At 51.2% G+C, this 24878-nt stretch overlaps 1 protein-coding gene across 2 annotated transcripts in view; it reads right to left on the bottom strand.

Annotated features, from left to right (window-relative positions):
• The window catches only part of IL10RA (interleukin 10 receptor subunit alpha), a 926736-nt gene extending 903071 nt beyond the window's left edge, over positions 1-23665 (bottom strand). The window contains exons 1-7 of one of the 2 annotated variants that reach the window (XM_005656637.4): positions 23513-23665; positions 21339-21453; positions 20479-20663; positions 19143-19312; positions 18379-18526; positions 16094-16215; positions 9701-12154 (exon numbers count right to left, since the gene is read on the bottom strand). In XM_005656637.4, coding sequence (XP_005656694.2) covers positions 11231-12154; positions 16094-16215; positions 18379-18526; positions 19143-19312; positions 20479-20663; positions 21339-21453; positions 23513-23579 — 1731 coding nt within the window. In that variant the 5' untranslated portion in view covers positions 23580-23665 and the 3' untranslated portion in view covers positions 9701-11230. Of the gene's footprint in view, positions 1-9700; positions 12155-12853; positions 16216-18378; positions 18527-19142; positions 19313-20478; positions 20664-21338; positions 21454-23512 lie in introns of those variants that run through there. The other variant, XR_014815398.1, reaches the window with a different exon arrangement.
• Positions 23666-24878: the final 1213 nt, after the last annotated feature.

Below are 24878 nucleotides of genomic sequence, written 5' to 3'. Positions count from 1 at the left end.
GCTCACGGCAGCGCTGGGTCCTTAACCCACTGACCGAGGCCAGGGATCCAACCCGTGTCTTCATGGATACCAGTTGGGTTCATTACCGCTGAGCCATAGTGGGCATACTGCAAAGGTTTTTAGTAACCACTCAAAGTGAAGTCCATAGGAGGTGCTTCATAATAGCCTGCTGAGTGGAGAAGAAACACCCAGTGTGGCCGTGGAGGCTGCCTTGTCCTAGAGGAAGATGCCCAGGTGACATGAGGAAGGGCAGGAACTGCTGATGCCGTACGCAGTCTACAGGGTTCAAGGCATTTCCATGCCCGTTACTGCGTCCTTGAGCCTCATAGCAGCCCTGTGACATGAGATGATTATTGGTCTCATTTGACATGTGGAGAGACAGAGGCTCGTAGAGGTGGCCACCCAGAGAGGTTGCACAGCCAGCCACTGACTGCACTTGAGCCTGAGTAGCGTCTGAGGCCTCACAGATGCAGCCTGAACTCAGGACTTGAGGGGAGGAGGGTTGAAAACTGTAGAACAGAGCCTGGCCTTCACTGGTCCTGCCATGCGGTACGTCCACGCTGTCACTTCACCACCCTGGGCTTCTATCTCAGCATCTGGCAATCAAGGCATTGGACTGCTTCTCCAAGACTCCTCTCTTACTTGAAAGAGTCTTACCTTTTGGGTTTTTTTTTTGTTTTTTGCTTTTTGTTTTTTTTTTTAATCCCTTTACTCTCAGCATTTAGCAAAAGACCCGGTGCTTAGGAGGCATTTGGTAAACAAAAGAAGCAAGTACAAAGTGTAGTTATAACTCTAACTCAGCAAGTGGCAGCTGAAAGTTCCTTTAGGCCCTGATGGTTTAGGATCCTATTACTCAGTCTTTCTCTGATGTTGGCAGAGTCTGACCAGCATCCAAGACTGGACCATTCCTGATCGAACCCTTCTTGAGCAGGAAGACGGATGCTAACATTTGCTAAACACAGATCAGTGCAAACGCTGTCACTGGTGAGGAAACAGAGGCTCAGAGTCTGGCGAAATGATTTGCTTAAGGCCAGGCAAGATCATATTTTCTTTATAAGCCTCCATCACTTTTAGCCTCTGCCCAAGCTAGCAACTCCTGAGCTCCGAGGCCCCCAAGGAAGCAGGCCCCTCCCCCTGGTCTCTAATCTCTTTTCCAGGTCCCCTGGTCCACCCGGGGCAGCGGGGGGGGGGGGGGGGGGGGGGGGGTTGAGGGGGCGGGGAGAGACTGTCGGAAGCCTGGGTTCTCCATGCCCTGCCCTCAGCTCAGAGTTTCCCACTGACCCATTCTTCTTTCCTCCTTGTATTTTTTTTCTATCCCCTTTAACTTCCAGGTTATCAAATTCTGCCCTTTCTTTATGTCAGCTCAATTTTCACTTCTCCAGAGAGACTTCTGGAGATCTATGGATCTTCTTGTCTTCTGATTTTTTTTTTTTTTATCACAAATACTCTGGCTCCCGTAATTTAATTCTTGATCATTCTCTTGTACTTATTCATTCACATAGCTTCTATAATAGGCCAGGAACTGTTCTAGGCACCCAGAGGTAATCCAGTGCCTCTTGAGATTAACCTCACTCTCTCCTATTTGATGGGTACTTCTTTCAGGCAAAATTCAGATCTTAGACCTTTTCTGAGTTCTTTATGGTGGCTTGCAGGCTCTGGCCATAGCCAGGAACTTCTCAGGAAAGTATGTTGAAGGATTCTTCAGGGAATCTTGGGTGTTGCCTCCTCCAGGGTCCAGGTCTGTGTGCTCTGAAGATCCAAAGATTTTGATTTTTCCTTCCCATCCTCAGTCATGTTCCACCCTTTGATCATCAGCCGATACAGATCTGCAGAAAGCGCACACACAGAGATTTTTTCTCTAGGCCAACCTAAGGGATGGCCAAACCCAGGAAGAGGCTGGGCTGGTGAGGAGGGGGCTCTGCACTCCTGCAGCTTCTCTTAAGGGGTAATGACTTTGCTTCGTGCTGTGGCCATGGAGGGGCCAGCATCTACGGTGCCCCTCCCTCTCAGGGTTCTTAGAACCTCATAGTGGGGGCAGATGGGACTCTCATTGCTATATTTTTTTAAACTGCTTAGTGATCAAAAACATCTAGAAGCGTGATATTTAAGAAGATCTGGTACAAAACAGGAAGCTGGTGGCCTGGTGAATTCTCACACTTGAGGACCAGAAGTGAGAATGTTCTGTCTGCCCAGAGCAGCAGCAGGCCAACAAAACAACAGGTGGAGCAGCGCCAGAGACCTTGGTGGACTCCGCCTCTTGGATTTTTCCTGCAGAGTCATGGGGCTTGTCTCCCTCTCCCCAAAGCCTAGGAGGAGTTCTCTCATACTTGAGCAGGGAGCCACGGGGCGGGAGAGGGGTAGAAAATGGAAGAAGCCTCATCTTCTCTTCTGGTCCCAGTAGCTGGTGGGCCCCAGGTGCCTTGCTTGTATTGGGCTGCCATTGGACTTGAGGACTCTGAGGTCCCTTCCTGCTGCAAGGCTATTTCAGAGTGTGGGTGACTTCAGTTCCACAGTGCTGGGGGAGGGGAGGAGGTAGGCAGAGACGCCTCTGAGCATGGTGTGTGTGTTGCAGAGGTGAGCCAAGGAAGAGAGGGATCGTGTCTTGTTGCTGGCTGTATTCCCAGAGGGCCTGCCCATGACAGGTGCTCAATGAATGCTTGCAGAAGGGGTGAATGGCTGCATATTCAAAGTTTCCATGGCCCTTTGCCTTGCTTCCTGACCACATCCCCTCGATCTAGGCTTCCTGTTTAGTCTGCAGCCCCTAGTCCCTCCAACACCTAAGAGCCATAGGGTGAAAACAGCAGAGAAGGGAATAATCACGGTATAATGTGCCTAAACCAAGAAGATGACAAGCCTGAGAATACAATAAAATTCACATGCAGCCTGCTTTCTTTTTGGCTCAGTCTAATGTCTCCCAAATATCTGTTCAGCCTCAGGCTACTGTTATCACCAGGGCCATGTCATGTTTGAATAGTATACTTCCTCAACCTCGATCATATGCTTTTCCCTGTGAGGAAATTCATTTCGTTCATGTCTCCATTTATCCATCAAAAATGTACTGAGGGGAGTTCCCGTCGTGGCGCAGTGGTTAACGAATCCGACGAGGAACCATGAGGTTGCGGGTTCGATCCCTGCACTTGCTCAGTGGGTTAACGATCCGGTGTTGCCGTGAGCTGTGGTGTAGGTTGCAGACACGGCTCAGATCCAGCGTTGCTGTGGCCCTGATGTAGGCCAGTGGCTTCAGCTCCGATTAGACCCCTAGCCTGGGAACTTCCATATGCCGTGGGAGCAGCCCAAGAAATGGCAAAAAGACAAAAAAAAAAAAAAATGTACTGAGCACCTACGCCGTACCTTTGCCATTGGTTGGGTGTGAACACTACAGAGAGAAATCGGGAGGAGTTTCTGCTCTCTGAGAGCTCATAGCAAATGAGTACTGAATATAATCCATTCAGTGACAGCGCATTCATGAGAAGAGTCTGACTGAAGATTACTCTCTCCATTTGGCAGACGGGAAAACTGAGTCCCAGGGTTGACATGATATGATTGAGCTGGGTGAGGGTAGACGGCAGGTCTCCTGAGTTCTGTTCTCCTCTTGAGCATTCTTTCCACTGCCTAGGTCTGTTGGCTCTTCCCGTTTGCCCTTGGGGGCATCTCCAGACCAACCACCTTGCCTTGGAAGCCTGCCCATGGACCGGTCCATTCAGCCTGAGTGGGCTGATAGACACTGCCTCCCCCGAGTGTCTCGCTTCCTTCACTCTGTTGCATCATGCCACACAGTGCTTGTTCTGCGACATGTATGGTTTCTTTGCCCCGGGTTTGAATTGTGGGCCCAGATCTTACAATATCTCAAGTTTGGGGAGAGTCTCTCAATCTCAGTGTGCATAATTTAATAAATCTTACTCCTTTCAATTCAGTCCAGCAAATGTGCATTGAACACTCTAGCTGGACCAAATGTCCCCGCTACGACACCTGTGCGATCTCCCTCACAGCACGTTCAGCTGATGCCTCTTTGACCCCTTATGTCCTCTTGGATCCACCTCGGATTCCAGCCAGTTCTGACTGGGCTCCAACCTATGTTGTGCCGGACAGCTCTCTTCTCCAGTGCCCACCACACGTCACTTGCTTTCCTGGCTCCTTCTGTCCTGGTCCCACACAGTGCGAGGGTTCAGAGGGGTCAACATCTCTGGAGGAGCTTCAACCAGTGGAGTTAAAGAGCTGACGGATCAGGACTTCTCCTGTCAATGCTCAGGGGACAGTTGGAAGAGGCCTCTATATACTCTGAGGAACATCCCAGTGGGACCAGCACGACCAGCGTGGCCACGTGTTTTCATTTTGGCTTTTCCTTCTCCTCGTATCTCAGTCTTGTTCCCTGTGATCACCTTCCAAATAAACCACCTGCCCACAAGTCCTTGAATCAGGCTTTGCTTCTGGATGGGACAATCAAGGCTATGGCAGCACTTATCACCTTATATTGTTAAGTGTAGATTGATTTATTTACTTGCTCATTCATTTCTTCAGCAAATACAGAGTGTCTGTCTACTCTGTGCTCTAGGTTGTGGGGATGTAGGGGTGAACAAGAGAGGTAAAGTCTCCGCCTTCCCAGATTTTTTACTGGGAAAGACAGACTATGAGCGAATAAATATATAAATAGATCATACTCTTTCAGATAACGATAAGTGCTCTGAAAGAAAAAAGCTGGGGATGGAGGGACGGACTAGAGATGGGAGGATGCTTACAGGGTGCTCAGCGAAGACTTCTCCCAGGAGGCTCCAGTTGAGGAGACACTTGAATAAAATGAGGGGGGAATGCAGAAGACCTAGAAGGGAATGAAGACCACTACCCTGAGATGGAAATTAGCTTGAAGCCGAGGAGAGGCGGGGAGTGGGCAGATACCAGCTCATGTGGATTTCATCTATCATTTGGACCAAGAGCAAAGGGGAGGGCTTCCAGCAGGGCAATAACATCACCTGAGTCATAATTTCATAAATATCATGTGGGCTACTGTACTACTAGACTAGGTACTCTGTGTGAATCACGCTGGATTAGGTTAAGGGAGCAGGAGTAGAAACAGGAACAGTAAGGGGATAAACGGTGGTCCAAGTGAGGCTTTGATTGGGACGATCATGTGGGAGTGGTGCCAAGTGTTGGATTCACCATCTCTTTGGAAGGTAGAGTTGATAGGACCTACCTGTGGGTTGTGAAGGGCTATTGGTTTTTACTGTGCAGAACTGGGTAAAGGGTGATGCCATTTACTCAGGAGGGGAAGATTGGGGAAGGAATGAGTGTGGGAGGGAGTCGAGTTCTGTTGCTGACATTATAATTTTGAGATGCATGCTAGACATCCAAATGGAGCTATAGGGGGAAGTCCTGCTGGGGCATTTGGAAGTCATCAGCATCCAGAAGGCATTTCAAGGTATGGTCTGGGTGACACCATCTAGTGGCAGTGGGGAGAGAAGGGTGGAGTTTGATAGAACAAGCAGCAAATCAAGTTATTCTCCAAAGGAGTGACTCAAACTTTAATGTATATGGGAACCACCTGCAACTTGATCACTTTTAGCTTGTTTAGTAAGCAGGCCCTGGGAACTAGTCTTAGAAATTCTGAGCTTCAGGGAGAAGCTTAGGAAGACAAGTACCCCCAGGTGGTTTGAATGCAGGTAATATGTTGAGAAACTGCCCTGGGGGATGAGTAGAGGGGAAGGTCAGAAGGGGAGGGTAGAGAATACTGCCAGGGTTGGTGTGGCTAGGTAGCAGGATCCTGAAGAATGTTTCTGTTCTCTCCAGGGCCATGATGAGGCCTCAATCTCCACCAGCCCCTCCTTCCCTGTGCGGGTAGAGGTATATAGGTGTGGTGTCATGTACCAGTCTTCACCAGCACTCTCCGTGCCTACTCCAGTGCTAACCAGCTTTACGGATCAACTGCACGCTGGTGATGGGCTGCAATTGTCCTAGGAACAACATGGCACCAGGGAGGCTCCTGGTTGAGGTCTGTGAGTCATGTACCAAGCACAGGCATGACTGAGAGCAAAGGAACGGCAGCCTGCTTTTCTTCGAGATAGGTCATCAGGTGAGCGTTCTAACTGTATGTTGGCTGCTGGGAGCTGGGGGGTCTTCTCTACCCCTGTGTCCTCAACTCCACACCTTGGGCTATGGGTCACAGCACAAAGCCTCTTACATCTTCATCCTTAGCTCTAAGCTGTCACTCTGTGCCAGGCCTGCCTTGCCAACTGCTGGAGAACTTTTCCTTGGCTGACTTGTCATATTGATGCCAGAACTCACCAGCTCTCTTCCCCCATGCCCATGTCTCCCCTCCAAGGCTATATTTCACTTTTCCCATCATCCACTTTCAAGTTTGATTAGCACCTCTGATTCCTGTTCTCTTACTCCAGCTTGCAATCAAGTCTTGCCATTTCTCCTTTCAAAATATTTTGAATCGGTAGCTTCTTCTCCCTTCCCACTGTCCCTGCTCAATATTGTCATTTTGACTGGATTATCATTTATGCCTGTGTTATGACCTGAATATTTGTGTCTGTCCCCCCACCCCTGACCCCATATGTTGAGCCCTTAACCCCTAATGTGCTGGTATTAGGAGGTGGGACCTTTGGGATGTGATTAGGGTTAGATGAGGTTGTGAGAGTGGAGCCCTTATAAGTGGAAAAAGTGTCCTTATAAGAAGAGGAAGAGAAACCGGAGCTCGTTTACCAACCCTCCCCCGGTCCCATCCCACCATGTAAGGAGCCCGAGAAGGGGCCGACGTGAGGTCTTTCGCCTCATCAGCAAGTCAGGAAGAGAGCCTTCACCAAGAACCGAATCTGCCAGCACTGTCTTGGACGTCCCAGCCTCCAGAACAGTGAGAAATCATTGGGTGTTTTTGAAACCAACCAGCCTACGACATTTTGTTACAGCAGCCTGAGCTGACTAATACTACCTCCTGTTCGATTTCTCAGCCTCTTGCCTCCATCCCTTGTGTGGAATGTCTGTTTCTTTCATGGCACTTACCACTGATTATAAAAGTAGATTTGTTAGTCTGTTAATTAACTCAGTGATGATCTTCAGGATCAGACGGCACCCTCCTCGAAGCTGTGCACCTTTTGTTCACCATTCTGGGCCCAGGACTGAGTGCCATGTTGGGCACATAGTACATGCTCAATAATATGTTTCTTGGAGAAATGAAATGCTGACAATGAATGTTTCTAACCACTTCTCCCTGCATTCTGCCTGGTCCCTTCTGACTCATGCCTTGTGCATTGACCAGAGTTAACAAATGAAAACAAACTTCACCTCGCCCAACCCTTCTTTGTCAGTGTTTACCGTTTTCCAATGTTTATGGGAGCTGAGGTGAAGATCAAGCTGATAGTGAGGAAAGGTGTGGTGGGTCACTAATAAAAATGATAATGTGATTAATAAAAACTTTGTGGAGTTGCCTTAAAAGAAAACCCCAAAGCCACAAGCACTACAGGAAATGGATGAGTCACGCCTTCCAGTACCTAGTGTCCTCTAGATTGGGGTTTGATGAAATCAACCCTAACTGCTTGAACTACCTCACAGGGTTACCAGTGTGCCCAGGTGGGCAGGGCAACAGCCATGTGCATCTCTGCCATGTGCATTTGGGGCTCAGAGACCCTCCCTCTGCACTGTCCTGTGGGCTCCATTCAGTGCAATGGGTGGGACTGTTTCAGGGGGTCGTGTGTGTTCTGTGACCATGTGCCTTGGGAGTGGGGTGGGGTGGGGTGGGTGGGATAGAGATCTCTGGGGGAAGACCAGGCAGACTCTTTGACTATAGCTATTTACAAACTTGGGAAAACACAGTTCAATAGAATTTCCTCTTCAGTCGATGTTGGCCCATTTCCCCTCCCTCCTTACTAAGAGGAAGTTCCGTTAGCTCACAGAAAGGCAGAATCACACATTCCTCAGCCTGGAAAAGCCCTCGAAGGAGGTTCCTCAGTGTAAGACGAGCGGGGCCTTCTCTGGGGGACTTTAAGCGGAATTCCCAAGAAGCCTGGCAGTGTCCTGCCCCTGTTTGGAGGAACCCTTTGTCTCCCCCAAGGCCCTGGCTGTGCTGGGCAGTTGGAAAGCAGCCTGAAAGTAGAGGAGACCCAGACCAAACGCACACTCATCCCACAGAAGGGAGGCCCGCGGCCAGAGCTGGATCCCTGGACTCCAATTTCTCCTTTCGGCTACTCCCTGCTTGCTCTCTTCCACCCAAACTGGCCCCGGTTCCTGGAGGAGGAGTCCTCTTACTGTCTGAATCTTCAGGTCCACGTCTCAGCCAGCCTTCCTCCAACCCGCCTCCAGGCTTTTGCCTTGTGGCGGGAGCCACTCCAACACTCATTTCCAGGAGAAAGCGACCAACGTCACCCCCCTTACCAATCTGACAAGGGGGCCTTCGGGGCAAAAGTCTGAGCAGGTCCCAAAAAAAAAAAAAAACGGCATGAGATTAGTCAAGTTCTCTGAAGATGATAGAATCAGCGCTTCCCCAGAAGGGGTTATTTTCTCCGCGTCAAAGGGGAGAGGCAGCGTTGGAGACCACAGGGCGAGGGGATGGGGGAAGGAGACGCTGCGTTCCCGGCCACCACCTGGAGGATCCAGGCTGCAGCAAAGCACAAGGTCTCCCCCAGACTCAGACCACAAGCCCTGGGTCTGTTCCACCCACTGGGCTGAGCTTGGGGAGAGCACCAAACCCACGTGTGGCTTTTCGTGGAAGGAGCAGGCTGCTTTCAGAACTGCATGTCAATGGCTTCCGCGCTTATGAGAAGCACCCCTAGGACATGCTTCCAGGTTGAGGGGAGCAGCTGGCTGGGCTTCTGGGACACCTGGTTTGCTGTCTTCCTGGAAGGAAGGGACGGTCGAGGTCTCCTTGCAGGTTGTCAGAATTCACATCCCAAACACTGTTTTACGTTCGACTCTTTCCTTTTCGATCTTCTTAAAGAACCCTCTGCCTACTCTCATTTTCACTCTCTTTCGTTACATTACATCCTCATTACGTTGCATTCGTTACCTTGCCTTACATACCATTTCAGCAATTGTGTTATATACTTACATATATTTTCACGATCACTTTCATTTTCATCCCAGTTTCCAAGAAAAACTTTCCTTTTACAGCTTTAAAAGCCAATGACAGCTACCTATGCACAGACCACCACACACTCGGCGAATTAAGTTCTTGATGTGTGATCCCATTTAAACCTCCTGACATCCCCAGGAGGAATTATTATTCCCATTTTATAGATGAGGAAACCGGGACTTAGAGAAGATGAGAAGTTTGCCAAAGGTCATCGACAAATGTTCGCATGAGGACTTACACCTGGATTGAGGCTGAATTCTCAGTCCTGCGACCTTAAAGTGACATCACACATCTAACGCATTATCATTTTCCATCATCAACAACTTGAGGCCTCCAACTAGCCACTGCTGCAGTCATCAGAAACCTGACTGGTTTCCCGAGATTATTGCGGTCCTGACGATTTGTTTTTTCAAATGAGAGTTGCAATGTTTATTTCAGGTTCTCTCTCATTTTTCCCGCTTGTCTCTTTTTTGCCACACCCGTAACATGCAGAAGTTTCCAGGCCAGGGATCGAACGGTGCTGCAGCACTTATGAGAGACACAGGGGTGAAAACTCAGGAGCCTTAACCTACTCGGCCCTCAGAGAACTCCCCTGACAATTTATTAGAAGAAAAAACACACATCACTCAATTACAGAGCTTTGGGTTCAAGTTATATTCACATCTACGTTCCTATGAATAAAACGAGCCAGGTAACATCTTCCGGTTTCACAGATGAAGAAAGAGATGAGGAAAAGTGCTTTTCCCAAGGTTGCACGTCTAGAAAGAGTGAAGTTGGAATGAGACTGCCTGGGTTCCTGAAATATGCTGCCTCTTCAATAAATAAATGAACAAAATCAATAAATAAACCTTGCAAGACAATACTGAGGGAGTTGAGCCTGGCACCAATGAGCTTCCTGGCAGAGTGGAGGGGCTCCTGGCTGGATTCCCTGGGCCTGATGTCTAGTCCCAGAATGCCGTGGAGAATGCAAGGCCAAGGATAACTGGGGGGACAGAACCCGTGTCACCGTTCCCAGCTTCCCTGCCCAGGCACTGTAAACTGGCTTCGAAGACAGATTCCAAACTGTGGAGAGGGAGAGCTCTCACCTGCCCCCTTTCCGGGCCAGGGTTGGGCAGTTCTCTCAGCGGGATGCCATGGACTCCTGCTAGATCGGAGCTCTCGGCAGGGGAAAGAAGCCGGCTGTGTGAAGACGTGGGTTCCACAGTCTGCTTCCTCCCAGCCCATGGTCAGACAGGGTTGGAGATGTTACCCCAGCAGCCAGCTTGGTAAATATCCAGCATGGAGGCCACCCCATAGACTGTGTACCCCTTTCACAGATAGGATAACTGAGGCCCCCTGAGAAGAGGCTGGCCCAAGGTCACACAACTGACCACTGGGAGAACAGAGGTCCCAGCTCAGTGCCCTGTCCTCGAGCTGGACATCAGCAACAAACACAAGTGCTGGTCCCAACTCTCACCGTCTTGGGTGGATGAGGTGTTGCCTGAGCCCAGAGATTACTTGGAGGGCTGAGTTTTGACCCATTCAAACACCTGTGTTCTCTCTGGTACTGTCAGCAAGATGGGGGCGGGGGCAGCAGAGTGAGGTAAGGGCCCCTGGAGATGCCGCTCTGTTTGCTGGAAGGAGGGTGCTTCCAGAGAGATGGGTTCTGGGCCAGAAGCCCCCTTCTAGAGCTCAGCTCCCATTGGGCCCCTGCTCTTTCCTTTCCCCCTGGAAACAGCCCCTGCAGCCAGGTCCTGAAGCCTCCATCCTCCCACCTCCATGTTGCTGGAGGCCCTGACACATGGCTGGCTTAGGCGAGGAGGCCTGGCTCTCTGAGCTGACTTCAGCCCAGTGGCCTCACCACAACTCCAAAAAACCCCATGATTCCCCGCACGAATAATCCTTTGCAATACAGAAAGAGTCCCAAGGAGCAGGAGGCCTCTGTCCTGCTTGTCTCGCCACTGCCAGAGTCTGCAGGGCCCCGTCTGCAAATCGTGCCAATGCCACCCACGTACCCTGTGCTGGGTTAGTGGGATAGTGTCCTCCCGCCTGGACCCCTGTGGGGCCTGGCTAGCGCTTAGCCCTACTGGGCTTGCAGGAAAGCCTGGTGCCTCCCTTCTGTCTCCTGGGGCCCCCCCTCTGGGTCCAGGCAGGGTATGGCTGAGATCGAAAGCAGCCCCTCAGCCTGTGTCACTCATTTGAGTGCAGGCTGGAGATCAGTGGCAGGGTGACCAGGTCTGAGTCAAAGCTGCCCACAAGACCACCCGGGGCTTCCACGCAGTCCAGAGGGGCAAGTTCATGGGCAAAGCTCCAGCCAGATGTTCCGAGGTCACCACAGCTGGTCAGGTGCAGGAGTGGCCAATCCTCAGCTGGTTGGTTCCACTGTCCAGCTGGAGCCCCTGAGGGAGTGAGAGAGATTTCTGAGGGGTCCTGTTTCAAGTAGCCCTTGGCCAAGGCTGGTAGAGGCCAGCCTTCCTCAGCCTCCAGGCATGTCCTGAATTTGGGACCGAGGCCATCTGTTGAGGAAGACTCTTCTTCCAGGCCGTTGGCACTGGCTGCCTTCTCCTCTGTGCACTGGGTCTGCTTCAGGTAGCCCCGGAAGGCCTCTGCGGCTGGGTCTTCTGCCGGCATCTCAGGTCCCAGGGGACTAGTGTGGCCCACAGCTGAGCCACCCCGAGCATCCTCAGGCTTCCCCTCAGAGTTCTGGACCAGGCCAATGCCACTGTCATCCTGGTTCCGGCTGTTGCTCCCTGCTGGCAGCTCCCAGCTGGGCTCTGTGCCAGGACTCGGGCTGGGCTCCTGCAAGCAGATCCCGCTGTCAGTACTGCTGCCGCCACCACTGCTGCAGCTGTTCTCTGGCGACAGGGGCGCCTCCGTTCCCAGAGTCTCCTCGGCCTGGGGGTTGGGGGCAGAGAGGAGGAACTGGGGCTCATCCGCCTGCAGGGATGGCTTGGCACTGCCAAATCCACTGTCCGTGCTGCCGTGCAGTTCCGAGTTCCTCAGCTCTGGGGACACCTTGGGGAAGGCCTCCTCGTCGAGGGGGTGGATGATATCCTGAGTCTCCGAGGGGGCAAGCCGGCCGGTGAGGCTGAAGGGACTGGGATCGTTGAAGACCTGAGGAGGAGAGAGCAGAGTGAGAGAGGCAGGAGGGCCACTTGCAGGAAGCCACCCCAGGGTGACCAGGTACACAGGTCCAGGAGGCACTGCTCCGACAGAGGGGGTTACTGCGGAGCCTGGATGAACTGAGGAACCCTTGTTTTTTTTTTTTTGTTGTTTTGTTTTGTTTCAGAATTGAGTTCTCCTCCGATTGCCAATTCTCGGTTTGACTCAGGCCAGATACCGAAGAACCTGTGTTCTCGGAGCTCAGGGAGAATGACAGACAGACAGAGGGACTGCAGGGCAAGGTGACTCGCCTTAGGTGGCTCCATCAGTTGTGCTTCTCAAACCTGAGAGCAGGCTGGACCCCATCGGGATCTAGAAATGTGCTCCCCCCCAGTAAGAAATGTGTTCCGTAATAACCTGCATAGAAATAGCCCATAAATATATAACTAATACATAGCTAAAACCAATTTCACAAAATAGTATTTACTGTTAGAACCTGTGCACCGTGATCTATCACCTTCTGTCCTGTCCCATTCTGTTCACTTGTCTTTTTAAATTTTTTTTTTTTTTTTGGTCTTTTTGCCATTTCTTGGGCCGCTCCCGTGGTATGTGGAGGTTCCCAGGCTAGGGGTCGAATCGGAGCTGTAGCCGCTGGCCTATGCCACAGCCACAGCAACGCGGGATCCGAGCCACGTCTGCAACCTACACCACAGCTCACGCAACGCCGGATCCTTAACCCACTGAGCAAGGCCAGGGATCGAACCCGCAACCTCGTGGTTCCTAGTCGGATTTGTTAACCCCTGAGCCACGATGGGAACTCCCACTTTGTCTTTTAAAATGCCTGATGTGAGATACCAAGTTCATTTCTCCACTCCCTGAGTGTGACCCACACAACACAGCATGGCAGCAGCACGAGACAGCACAACAAGCACAGAACTAGCAGTGGAGGAGGCCCTGCTCCCCATTAACTGTCAACAGTCCCAGGGAAGTTGGCACCCCACTCCTCCTTGCTCTTCTGCACCAGCCACACTGGTGTTCCTTCTGCTCCAGAACACATCAGTGCAGCACTGTTGCAGGGCCTTTGCACAGGCTGCTTCTTCTGGCTAGAATACTCTTTTCTTAGCCTTTGTATGGTTGTATCCTTATTATTCAGGTTTGGCTCAGATATCCTCTCCTTAGAGAGGCTCTCCCAATCACCCCTGCTAAAGCAGTGCTCTAGACACTCTCTTCCCATCAGCCTAGTTTATTTTTTCCTAGCACTTAGTTTCAGGAGTTATTTTTGTTTGTCTTCTGTGCCCCCATGTGCACATATACATATATTCACTTCCCACCCCCAACAGGAGAGAAGCTTCTGGAGGGCAGGAGCCATCTGGTCTTGTTGGCCACTTTGTTCCCAGAGCTTAAACTGAGCTGGCACAAGGTAAGCACTCCTAAGGTTTGTTGACTGACTTAACTGACTCACTGTTGCACATGAGTCCTGATTCCCTTTGGACGTGATGATTCTAAGGCAGCTCTTACTGGTTCACTTTCTATTGATATCACATAGGTTGTGATTATGTATCTTGGAACCAGACTTCCTGGGTTCAAATCTCAGCTCTGCCTCTTATTAGCTGTGTCACCTTGGCCGAATTACCTATTCTCTCTGTCCTTTAGCTCCTCCTCCTTAAAATAGAAATGATGACAGTACCGCCTCCTCATGTTGTGGTTCATGCACGTAACGTACTTAGAACAGTGCCTGGTACAGAGAAAGCACTCAGACACACTTGGTGAGTTGAATTTTACTCTCCAATCATTCTCTAAAGAATAACCATTATTTCTATTTCCTAGAGGAGAAAACTGAACTTTAGAGAAGTTAAATGATTTGCCTGCAGTCACACAGCAGCAAAGAACAAACCTGGGACTGGTCCTTAACTGTCCTAATGTGTAACCCCCACTTGTTCAATAATGCTTCCTTTGATACATTTTTAAAAATAATTCAACGGATTTTACTCTATTTATAGTTATACAGATATACATACTATTGAAAAATCAAAGCAGCTAATGGATGAGAAGAAGCCAGTGCCTGTGAAAGTCCTTGTGCACAATTACGTATAGAGTTAATTATGACCATGATCATCAGAGGAAAGAAACTGAGCTGGATTTATCCTGAGGAGGAGAAAACTCCCACGGACAACTCAGTTCTGTAATCCAAACATACAGAAGCAAGCAAAACCCTCAAAGGCTGCTTATCATCTCGTCTATGTCTATTTCACTGGCCTGCATTAAAGTTAATAGTTCATATGTGGGCCGCCCCACCAGACAGGAATCAAGCCCTTTGGGGCCAGTGGCCACACTACTCAGCTGCTTTCCACACAACAGTTTGCATGTTGTAGGGGCTTAGTGACGGCAGCTCAGTTGCCACCTCACTCTTCCAGATACCTTTCCTCCAGCCCAAGCAAGACTCTCCCATCCAGAGTACCAGGACCAGCCCTCTCCCACCCCCTCTGCTTGCTTGCTTGCTTTCTTTATTTTTTTTAGGGCCACACCCATGGCATATGGAAGTTCCCAGGCTAGGGGTTGAATTGGAGCTGCAGCTGTTGGCCTATGCCACAGTCACAGCAATGCCAGATCTGAGGCTTGTCTGTGACCTACACCACAGCTCATGGCAATGCCGGATCCTTAACCCATTGAGCGAGGCCGGGGATTGAACCCTCATCCTCATGGATCCTAGACGGGTTTGTTAGCTGCTGAGCCACGATGGGGACTACCCCCCCTTCTTGTTACCGACCCCTGAGGGTAGGCCCTGGGGTGCACTCACCAGGCAGCCCCACCCCTCACCTCTCCCCTGCATCCCCATCCTGGGAGTTCTTATTCAAAATCATTTCAGAGGGTCTTTGTCTCTCCCCTTTATTTATTTACTTACTTACCTACTTATTTATTTACATTTCTTTTTTTTTTTTTTAGGGCTGTATCTGTGGCATATGGAAGTTCCTAGGCTAGGGGTCGAATCGGAGCTGCGGCTGCCGGCCCACGCCACAGCCACAGCGACACAAGATTGGAGCTGTATCTGTGACCTACACCACAGCTCATAGCAACTCTGGATCCTTAACCCACCAGTGAGGCCAGGGATTGAACCAGCGTCCTCATGGATACTAGTCAGGTTTGTTGCTGCTGAGCCACAATGGGAACTCCTCTCTCATTTTTCCTGGAGATCCTGGGGTCTCTGTGGAGGGACTCCTTCCAGCTGTGAGCTTCCCTGGGCCCCTACTCCCTGACAGAGCTCACCCTTCCTGCCAAGTCCTGGACCAGCACAGGAATGTCAGCTGTGGGGCCATCTTTGGTCCAGTCTGAATCTCGGGCCATGGATGGGCTGAGGTTTGGAAATGCTGCTCAATGTCGCAAACTGCATTTAGGAGGCTGGCTGAATAAACGCAGTATTCGTCAGCCCTGGGTGGTAAAAGGAGACCCTCTAGGATGGGCCGGAGGTGCTGGCCTTCTCTGAGAAGCCCTCCTCAGCATCACCTCTCCACTCTGCTCCCTCCCACCCTGACACCAGCCCTCTGTCGTCCTCTCCCAGAGCACCCATCACCAGCCTCTAGGGTTGGGAAAAGCTGGGCTCTGGCCCTGACTCTTCCTGGCTGTGGGCTCCCCTGCATGGAACAGTCTCTCTAAGCCTCAGTCTCCTTGGTTGCAAAGTGAAGATAATAACTGTACCTGACTCCAAGGGGCTGGTCCATAGCCAATTATTAGCTAACAGTGAAAGAATGATGTGGGGGTGTATGCAATGACTCCGTACCCAGTGTCTTATCTGGACCACTAGAAGGCAACATTCTTGGCACTGAGCTTGGCAAGCAAAGTCCTCCCTCCACCCCCAAGCTGCCTCTGAGAATGTCAGGAGGGCAGTCCCTGACTCCCACAGAGTCCTGGGGGGGGCCAGGAAGGATGTAGCAGTGGCTTCTCTGTGAGACTCACCAGGACGGTGGGCAGCTTCCCCCGGCGCCGCACGTACAGCTGGAGGGCCAGGCAGTAGGCCAGGGCTCCGTACAGCAGCAGGACAAAGGTGAAGAAGATGCTGAGGTTGGTCACAGTGAAATCTGCAGGCCCAGAGAGACGGGTTTGTCTCTGTGATCTGTGGTCCATGGAGTGGCGGTCCCCAGGGATCCCATGGCCACTCTCAGGAGCCTCTCAGTGAGTGACTGAGTGACCCCAATCCCCCAGGCAACACGGAGGCCACAACTCTGAGGCCATGTCTGGGTTCTTGGGAATCCCTGCTGGCCTTCTTTCCCTGAAGGATTCCCTCGCTAGACACACGAGAGAGCTTCCAGCTCTCTGCACACACCTCACACAATGGCATATAGAGCAGTGAGCCAGGATGGTAAAACAGGTAAGATGGGAGGTCCTGGGAGCAGCCAGACCTGGGTTCAAATCCCAGATCCGCCACTTATGAGCTGGGAGGCTATGGACAAATGACTCAGCCTCTCTGGGCCTCGGTTTTACCAGCTATAAAATGGGCACAATGATGGTGCCTGCCTCATAGATGGTCAGGAAGTAGGCAGTACCTCTCAGCTACCAAGCCCTTTGTGACAGTCACCCCTCGTCTGTGGTTTTGCTTTCCGCAGTTTGAGTTACCTGCCCCAAAATAGCAAATGGAAGAACTCCAGAAATAATTCATACGTGAAACTGTGTTCCATCCTGTGTAGCGTGATGAAATCTCCCACTGTCCCGCTGTGTCTACCCGCCTCTGCCCGGGACGTGAATCATCCCTTTGTCCAGCGGATCCTGCCCCTGAGTCACTTAGTGGCTATCTCAGTTATCAGATGGACCGTCGTGATATCTGATGCTTCTGTTCAAGTAAACTTTATTTCACTTCTTAATGGTCCCAACGTGTTATGAATAGCGATGTTGGCCATTTGGACATTTTCTTAAAATTCTCTTTAATTTATATATTAAACTTTATCATAGGTACATACGCATAGGAAAAAACAGAATATATCTATGCTTTCACACATTCACTGGGGATCTTGGAACGTAGGCCCCTCTGATTGGGGAAGGGGACAACTGTACTTATATGGCATCTGATCCTTATAACAACCATAGGAGGCAAATACTATTATCGTCCCTATTTTTATAGATTAGCATCTTGAGGCCCAGAAAGGTTAAGTTGCCCAATGAGATATATTTCATAAGAGGTAAAGTGGCTGACATTTGAACCCAGACCTATACACAAATCTATTGCCATAACAGTGAGTGAATGCTAAAAATCTTTTTTTTTTTTTTTAAATGGCCACACCTGTGGCATATGGGGATTGAATCAGAACCACAGCTGCATCCTGTGCCACAGCTTCTGTGGCAATGCAGGATCCTTTAACCCACTGTGCAGGGCAGGGGATTGAACTGGCACTTCTGGAGAGACCTGAGCCTCTGCGGCCGGATTCTTAACCTACGGCACCACAGCAGGAACTCCTGAAAATGCTTTTAAGGCCTCCTGGCACATGGATAGTGCTTTACTCTGCTTCAAGGTGAGTGAGGCTTTAACAACAATGAGCTTGTGAGTGTCTGCCATAAACTGAAACATACTGTAGAAATGGAAGGAATTCCTCTGGTCTTTGCTGGACGCTGCCCACATTGTGAGGGCACTCCCATGATTCTCTGGGCACTTGATAGACACTGTGCTAAGTTGCTAGATGCAGCTTTTGCCGGGTACACTCCTTCCTGTAAGATCCTTGTGGCCAGGACCACAGCCTTCACCAACCATATCCCTTTCCCTCCCTCCCCTTCCCAGCACTCGACTGAGAGCCTGGCCTGGTATTTGTTGATTTTTGCAGCTATGGAGAGGAGTCAGCTCAGTTCTGCTTCCTCTCAAGGTGGGGGAGGGTAGTTCTGAGAAGCCTTTGGTGCCCTCAGCTCCAAAAAAAAAAAGAGAGCAGAGGAATGTAAGAAACAGGAACCACCACAGCTGACTGGGAGTAGGGCCTGGAGTGGGGTGGGGGTGGGGTCCTAGGAGCGCAGCTGGGCTCCAGTGAAAGTGCCTGCGGGACTGGGAGATCTGGATCTGTGGCCATACCCTGGAAGTTGCTCATAGGTACTGAGCCTCAGTTTCCTCACCTTTAAAATGGGCACAAAAGGATGGAGAGCTATGTGCGCCTAGCACAATGCCCTGTGTCATCAGCAAGCAGCCCTCAAGACAGGTGCTTTTTGGGGGTGAGCAGCCCTTCCTGCCTCCCTCCCACCCAGACAGCAGCCCTGCCGAGACTCACACTGGGGGGCGAGCACGATGCACTCCTCCTTGGACCAGACCTTCTTGTTCGTTCGGGAGATGATGGACGGCTTCACCCTGACACACAATTCTCCCAGCCCTCTCAGGATGGGGAGGCTGAAGTTTTCATGTTGTACCTTCTCTTTGAACTGAAACGAACACAGCCATCACAATGAACACAATGTTAATGCCTTGGTCCCTGGCATGGGAAGCGAGGAGCTGGAGGGGCCTTTAGAGATGCTCCAGGCCCACCCGTTTCAATGCCCTTTTTTTTCTAAGATAACAAACCCTGAGTTATCAGCGCAGCCTAAGATCTCTGTGGTCACTATGATTTATTTTGTACTAAAAGAGAAAAGGAGGGGGTTTATAGATATGGAGGACCTTCCCAGAAGAGGGGCTGGACTCAACTGTAGTGGCAGGGAAAGAGGGGGGAGTTTGCAGAATCCAGATCCCCCCACTTAGGGGAGGTGTGCTGGGCATTTACGTTGCTTCTTGGAGCCTCACTTCCCCACCTATAAAATGGAACAACACTTCTACCAGCAAGGGGATTGGAAACAATTGTTATAAAATGTTTCCTGTGCTGCCCTACACCTAGTAGGCACTGTCTTCCCTGCCACCTGGCAGAAACACAGGTTTGCAGGCTGAGGCCATCTCCTCTCCCCTCCCAACCTCTCTCGACTCTGTGGGCAGAGGTCCCCAGGGGTGCACAAAAAAAGCACTTCCAGCCCAGGGGACGGGGAGGCATGGCCCTGGGAAATCCCATACCTTATAGGGTCCTGGTACCTTGCGAACCTCAATCTCATACTCCCGGAAGTCGTGGAAGATGGTCTCATATGTATCACCTGCGGGGGCAATCTTGGGCCTGGGGGGCTTGATCGTTCCCAGGATGATGCCGTTGTGCACCTCGAGCGTCACGCTGTCAACCGTCAGAGTCACTGAGTGGAGAGACAGAACCATGAGGCCTGCAGGCTGGGGAGGGCCTGGGCGCCCCATCCATGCCTGGCCTCCAGGGTCAAGCTTTATCCACCCTGAAACCTGGACCACAGGTTTCCCAACCTAGCAGAGCCTAAGGATTTCCTGGGGAGCAGGTTAAAAACACAGATGCCTGGGCCCACACGAGGCAGAGTGAACCTGAATTTTAGAAGCTGGGCCCTGGAAATAACTATTTTAAACACACTCCTCAGGTACTGGTTCTGCAGCCAGTGGAGGAGTGGCCTGCGGGCCGCCGTTTGGGAGCCAGTGACCTCCAAGAGCATTGTTCTGATCCTGCGTTCTGCAGAGCAGGCCTGCCCCACGAATAAAGCTGATCAGTCCTGATCTGCAAAATCAAAGAATCCCAGCAAGTTTGGGGCTTAGCCTTGCCTTCAGTCTCTGCAGAGAGAAACTCCCAACGTTGCTTCAGGAGCACCTCCCTGCTCCAAAGCCTCACACCCTGACTGCCGAGTTTCAGTCCTAAAGTGGGGAGGATCTGGTCCAAATTCTGCCTACTGCTTGCTATCCTATGCTGAGCGCTTAGGGATTCACTTCCTCTCATAGAACCCTAAAAGTGCATAGACCTGAACCTCGTGACTATGCACCCCCAACTCACCCCAAGACTTCTCTTCTGGAGGATAAACAACTCCAGTTCCCTTTTAATTTTTTTTTTTTTTTTTTTTTTTTTTTGCTTTTTACAGCCGCATCCATGGCATATGGAGGTTCCCAGGCCAGGGGTCGAATCGGAGCTGTAGCTATAGCTGCCAGCCTACACCACAGCCACAGCAACAGAGGGTCTGAGCTGAATCTTTGACCTGCACCACAGCTGACGGCATAGCCAGATACTTAACCCACTGAGCGAGGCCAGGGATTGAACCTGTGTCCTTATGGATGCCAGTCATATTCATTAACTGCTGAGCCACGATGGAAACTCCCCCTTTTAAATCTTGAACGACTTGGCTATTTTCATCTAAACCTGCAAAATCCTGATTCAAGCTTGTTTGGGCAACTAGGTCTCCGGCCAGGAAGCCTGGCAGACATGGCAAGCTATGGGAACAGAGAGATAAGTTCCAGACTAGAGCTTCTGGCTGGAAGAGACCATGTTCTAGGCCCAGAGGAGGAGAAGCACCTTCATCCACAGAGAAGCGGGTGTTGGAAGAGGTCCAGTTGGAGTGCTGGCTTTTGTCCACGGCCCGGACTCTGGCTCGGTAACCATTGCTATGATACAGATCCAGGGTCTCCATGGTGAGATCACAGGACAGCATTAGGGTCTGGCTACAATGGGGGATGGGCTTCCAGGGCTTATCTCCATACCTGGGGAGGTATTAGGGGAAGCATTAGGAGGGGAACTTATGCTCAGACATACCTCCTTCAGGAGGGAAGCAAGAGGCCAGGGGAGAGCTCTTATAGTACAGCACTCAGGGTATTCCCTCTAGCCCAGGGCATCCCAATTGTTGGCATAGCCTATGCAATGTATCTAAACTGAATTATGGTACCAGATAAAGTTACAGACAGGAATGAAGTTTACTTATCATCCATAACCATGGGTAACCAATACATGATTTAATACCCCTTTGAAAAAACAAAAAAGGGGTCCTCGTTCCTTATATTGGAACATGAGTAGCTCACATCCCAGCTCCTCCAGGAAGATTTGCGACCCCCTGCAACACAGCCCATTTCCTCCCTTCTCCCAGCTTCATCTGCAGTCCTCAGGGTTTCCTTGTTTTCCAACTGTCTTATGGATGCTTTTTTCCTGTTTTCCCAATAAGATGGAAAAATCTTGAGGGTAAAGGCAACACCTTGGCTTTCTCACCCCAGAGCTCCCAGCACACTGCTCAGGACATACGAGACTCAATCAGTACTTGTCAACTGATGGGTATGTGCCAGGGTCCTTCCTGGTGGCACTTCAGTAACAAGCGGGTAGAAGGGGCTGGACTCACCCACTCCCTCACCCACCTCTCTCCTTTCCCCATCGTCCCCTCTGCCTACCTCTGGAGCTCCACTTCATAGTAGGTACTTTCAGACTGATTCGGGCTGGGTGTCCAATGGAGGACGTGGTGGAAAAATTCTGCTTCAAACCACACAGATGGAGGCTTGGGCAGTTCTGTCCGCAGGGAGAAGAGTGTCAGTACTGGAGCCAGCAGAGCCCACTCCCTTCCCTTAGGGAGGAGTTGATGATGATGGCAAGCATTCTCATAGCTCCCCTTTACTGAGCACTTGACCTTGAGCTAAGCACTCAGCTAAGGACTTTACATATATTGTCTCATTTAATTATTACAATAGTCCTACTAGGAAGACATTGATCACCCCAATTTTACCAGAGAAGAAATGAAGGCTCAGAGCGGTCAAGTGACTTGCCCAGGCCCAATGGGGATAGTAAGGGGTAAAGTGGGCCCTTGAAGCCAAAGGTGTCTGATCCCAGAGCTAGTGCGTGTCCTTTAATCACTGTCCTGTGCTGTCTGTGGTCAGAAGCAGAAGTGCTGCTGGGTGAGGAGAGCCAAGCAAGGTAAGATACATCCCAGGCAAGAGGGCAGGGGCTAAGGGCTAAGGCAGGCTCACCATGAGCTCTCAAATGAGAGAGTCCATGGCTCTGCCCAATGCCTGTCTCTGATCCAGCCCCACACCTGGCCCCACCCTGGCCTCAGCCCCTGCCCTAACCCCAGGCCCTCTTCTCTGGAGTTCTTTGGGTACACAGATACCCTGTGTCTTGGCATCTATCTGTTGCTCTTCACGGAACCCCAAGCTGAGGGCTTGCCCCATTCACCAGCTTTGAGGAGGGCTTTACCAGAGCCAGATGCCCAGCCGCAGGGCATGTGAGGACAGGCAGTCCTGGTTCTAGACTGGGCTGAGGATGTTCCTGCAAAGAGCTGTCACCCTTGGCTCCAAGGTGAGATACTAAATACCAATGCCCACCTCCATCTCCTGTCTTCCCCTCCCACCCCCACACCATTCCCCACGGGAAGTTCTAACTTCAAGAACCTCAAACTAGTACTTGCCAGTGTGACTTGGAGACATTATTTAACCTCGCTGAACCTGTGCTCTCATTTTAAGAATGTGTGATAAGTACATCTACTTTAAGAGTCTTGCCGATCAAGTGCAATGAAGGTCTAGGCCAATACCCACAGTCAGTTCTTCTTCTCTCCTCCCTGATCCCTTACTGTCTCTTCATCTGACAGTGATTCCCAGGCTTCCCTTGTACTCCAGCTTCTCATCTTTCTAATAATGCTTTCTTTTTTTTTTTTCTGTCATTCTCACTTAGTAAGCACATCTGTTCCTGTCCCTTGCTTTCTTTCCTGTACTGTCTTTGATCTTCAAGTCTATGTCTCGATTTCAAAACACTAGATGGAAAGTGAAAAAATGCAGTGGGTCTTTGTGGTGTTTGGGCTGCATGTCCCCGACTCCAGCTCTCGGTCATGTGACTGGTGACCACATATCTTACTTTGTATTCTGGCGTCACTGTAGAAGTGCTTTCAGGCCCTGCTCTCCCTGCCTCTGCTCCTGGTCCCTCCAACTCCCCACCCTTTCATTCTCTTTCTCTCTCTCCAGGGTTTGCTCTTCTCAGTTGCAGAAACTTTCTGGCTGGGTTAGGACAGCTAAGGGGTAGCAGTAGGGAGGAGGGAGGCAGATGTCAGGGCCAGAGCATTAGAGGCTAAAGAAGGAGAATGGATGATCCGATGTAGGTGACAGGAGATAGTGGGAGATAAGAGCTGAGATGGGGGTGAGATGGCATGGAGCAGCAAGGGGTTAATCAGAGAGCTAAGGGAAGGTAAACTCAGGCTGAAATCAAAGTAATTCCCCAGAGGGAGAAACGGTCCCAGCATTTTAAGCAGAAAAAAGCCGAGGATAAATTTATGACTCACAGGGAGGTGGGTGGACGGTGGTGGTGGTGGGGTTATTTAACTTCTCTACCTACACTTCCCCACTCCCCCATCAATCTCAGCCTCTTCCACTTCCACAACGGGCGAGCCTGAGACCCAGGCTGGCCAGAATGAGGGAGATCAGGGGAGGCGGGAGAAAATGGGAGCCCCTCTCCGGCAAGGGCCAGCCAGACGGGGTTCTCCGTGGTACACAGAACTTCAACGTAGGGGTGACTGACGACGGGTGGGAGAAGGAGCGTGGCGGGCGCAGAGAGGGCAGGGCCGGGCTAGACCCTGGATCCTTACCGTGCGCGCAGGAGCCTAGAAGCAGGCACAGGAACATCGCCAGCGGCACTACCAGGAGCGGCAGCATCCTGAGAGCGCCTCATCCTCCGGAGCGGGAGCAGAAGCCGGAGCCGGGATGCGCGCCTCCTGCCGCTGCTCTGCTGAGCTGAGACTGAAAGCTCGGGTCACCAGCCCCGCCCGCCCCCCGCGGGGCTGACGTCAGAAGGGCGGGGCCTCGAGAGCCACGCCCACGAGCCGCGGCGTCCGGGAGCCAGAGCAGCAGCCGAGCGAGGACAACTCAGGCCAGTGGAGAGGAAACAGGGGCAGGGCGGGTGCCTGCTGTCCTGGGGCGGGTGCGGGACAACGCTCACCCCCTGGGAACGACCAGTGCCAGCGGGCGAAAGCAGTCTGGGTAGCCCGGAGGGGTGTGTGTGTGTGTTGAGTGCAGGGGGTTCGGGACTGCCTTGCCCCTGTGGGCGCAGAAAGTGGGGTGAGGGTGTCAGAACAGACGGTAAGGTAAGGACAAGTAGGTTTAGGATCCATGGCCGCTTGGAGTTGGGGAAGGAGATTATCCCAGGCGCTCGGCGGAAGTGTGAGAGGACACATGTGAGTTTTGGTGTTGCCAGAGTATTTTGGTATAGAGCTCTGAGCTAAACCAGCAGTAAAATAGGCAGTCCTCTACCTGCTTAATGTTCTGGAAGGGGCGCCTATGACATCTTCCAGCCTTTTTTGGTTTCTCTCATTTGCCTGAAATCCCATGTTTAGAGCTTTTTTTTTTTTTTTCCTTGCTGGGTAATAGCACTCAGGGAAAACTGGGTAAACCTCAGCAGTCACTCATCACCTCTGTCAACTGGCTCAGCTGTGACTTCACTCCAGGTGCACCCAGGAGATATCAGGAGATATCAGGGCACCCAGACAAACTGGCTGCTTCACCTTTGTTGGGTGGTGACATGATTCAGACTGTGTATATGGGGAAGCCTCCCAGTCCCATCCTGTGTCTGAGGGTCTACAGTGGAACTAGAAAGACCTTGTTTTTTGATGGTGGTGGGTGAAGGTTAGGGATACACCAGCTGCATGGATAGTGGGGAAGTATATGCAAACCCAGCAGGATGCATGGTCAGTCGTGGCCACCCTCAGTGGTCAGCTCTTGTTGCCACACTCTCACCCTGGCCCAGAGGAAGAGTCCCAGGGTTTTTAATGCATGAGGATACTTTTTTGCATCCTCTGTTGCTCATCTGAGAGATTAAGAGGTAGCAAATTGCTCAGAAGTACCCAGGCATGACCCAGGGTGTGGCTACTCTCTGAAATGACTTTTTAGTTCCCTTTGACCTTTATAAGGAGGCGTACACTGCACTGTATCTGAATTTGTCTTTACTTCTAGTTTAAT

Source organism: Sus scrofa, chromosome 9, assembly GCF_054392235.1.
Source record: "Sus scrofa isolate SSC_HxYL_T2T_F1_AM1 chromosome 9, Sscrofa_HxYL_maternal_Yorkshire_Landrace_v2.0, whole genome shotgun sequence".
Lineage (NCBI taxonomy): Eukaryota > Metazoa > Chordata > Mammalia > Artiodactyla > Suidae > Sus > Sus scrofa.
This window is presented reverse-complemented; position numbering and strand designations above follow the sequence as displayed.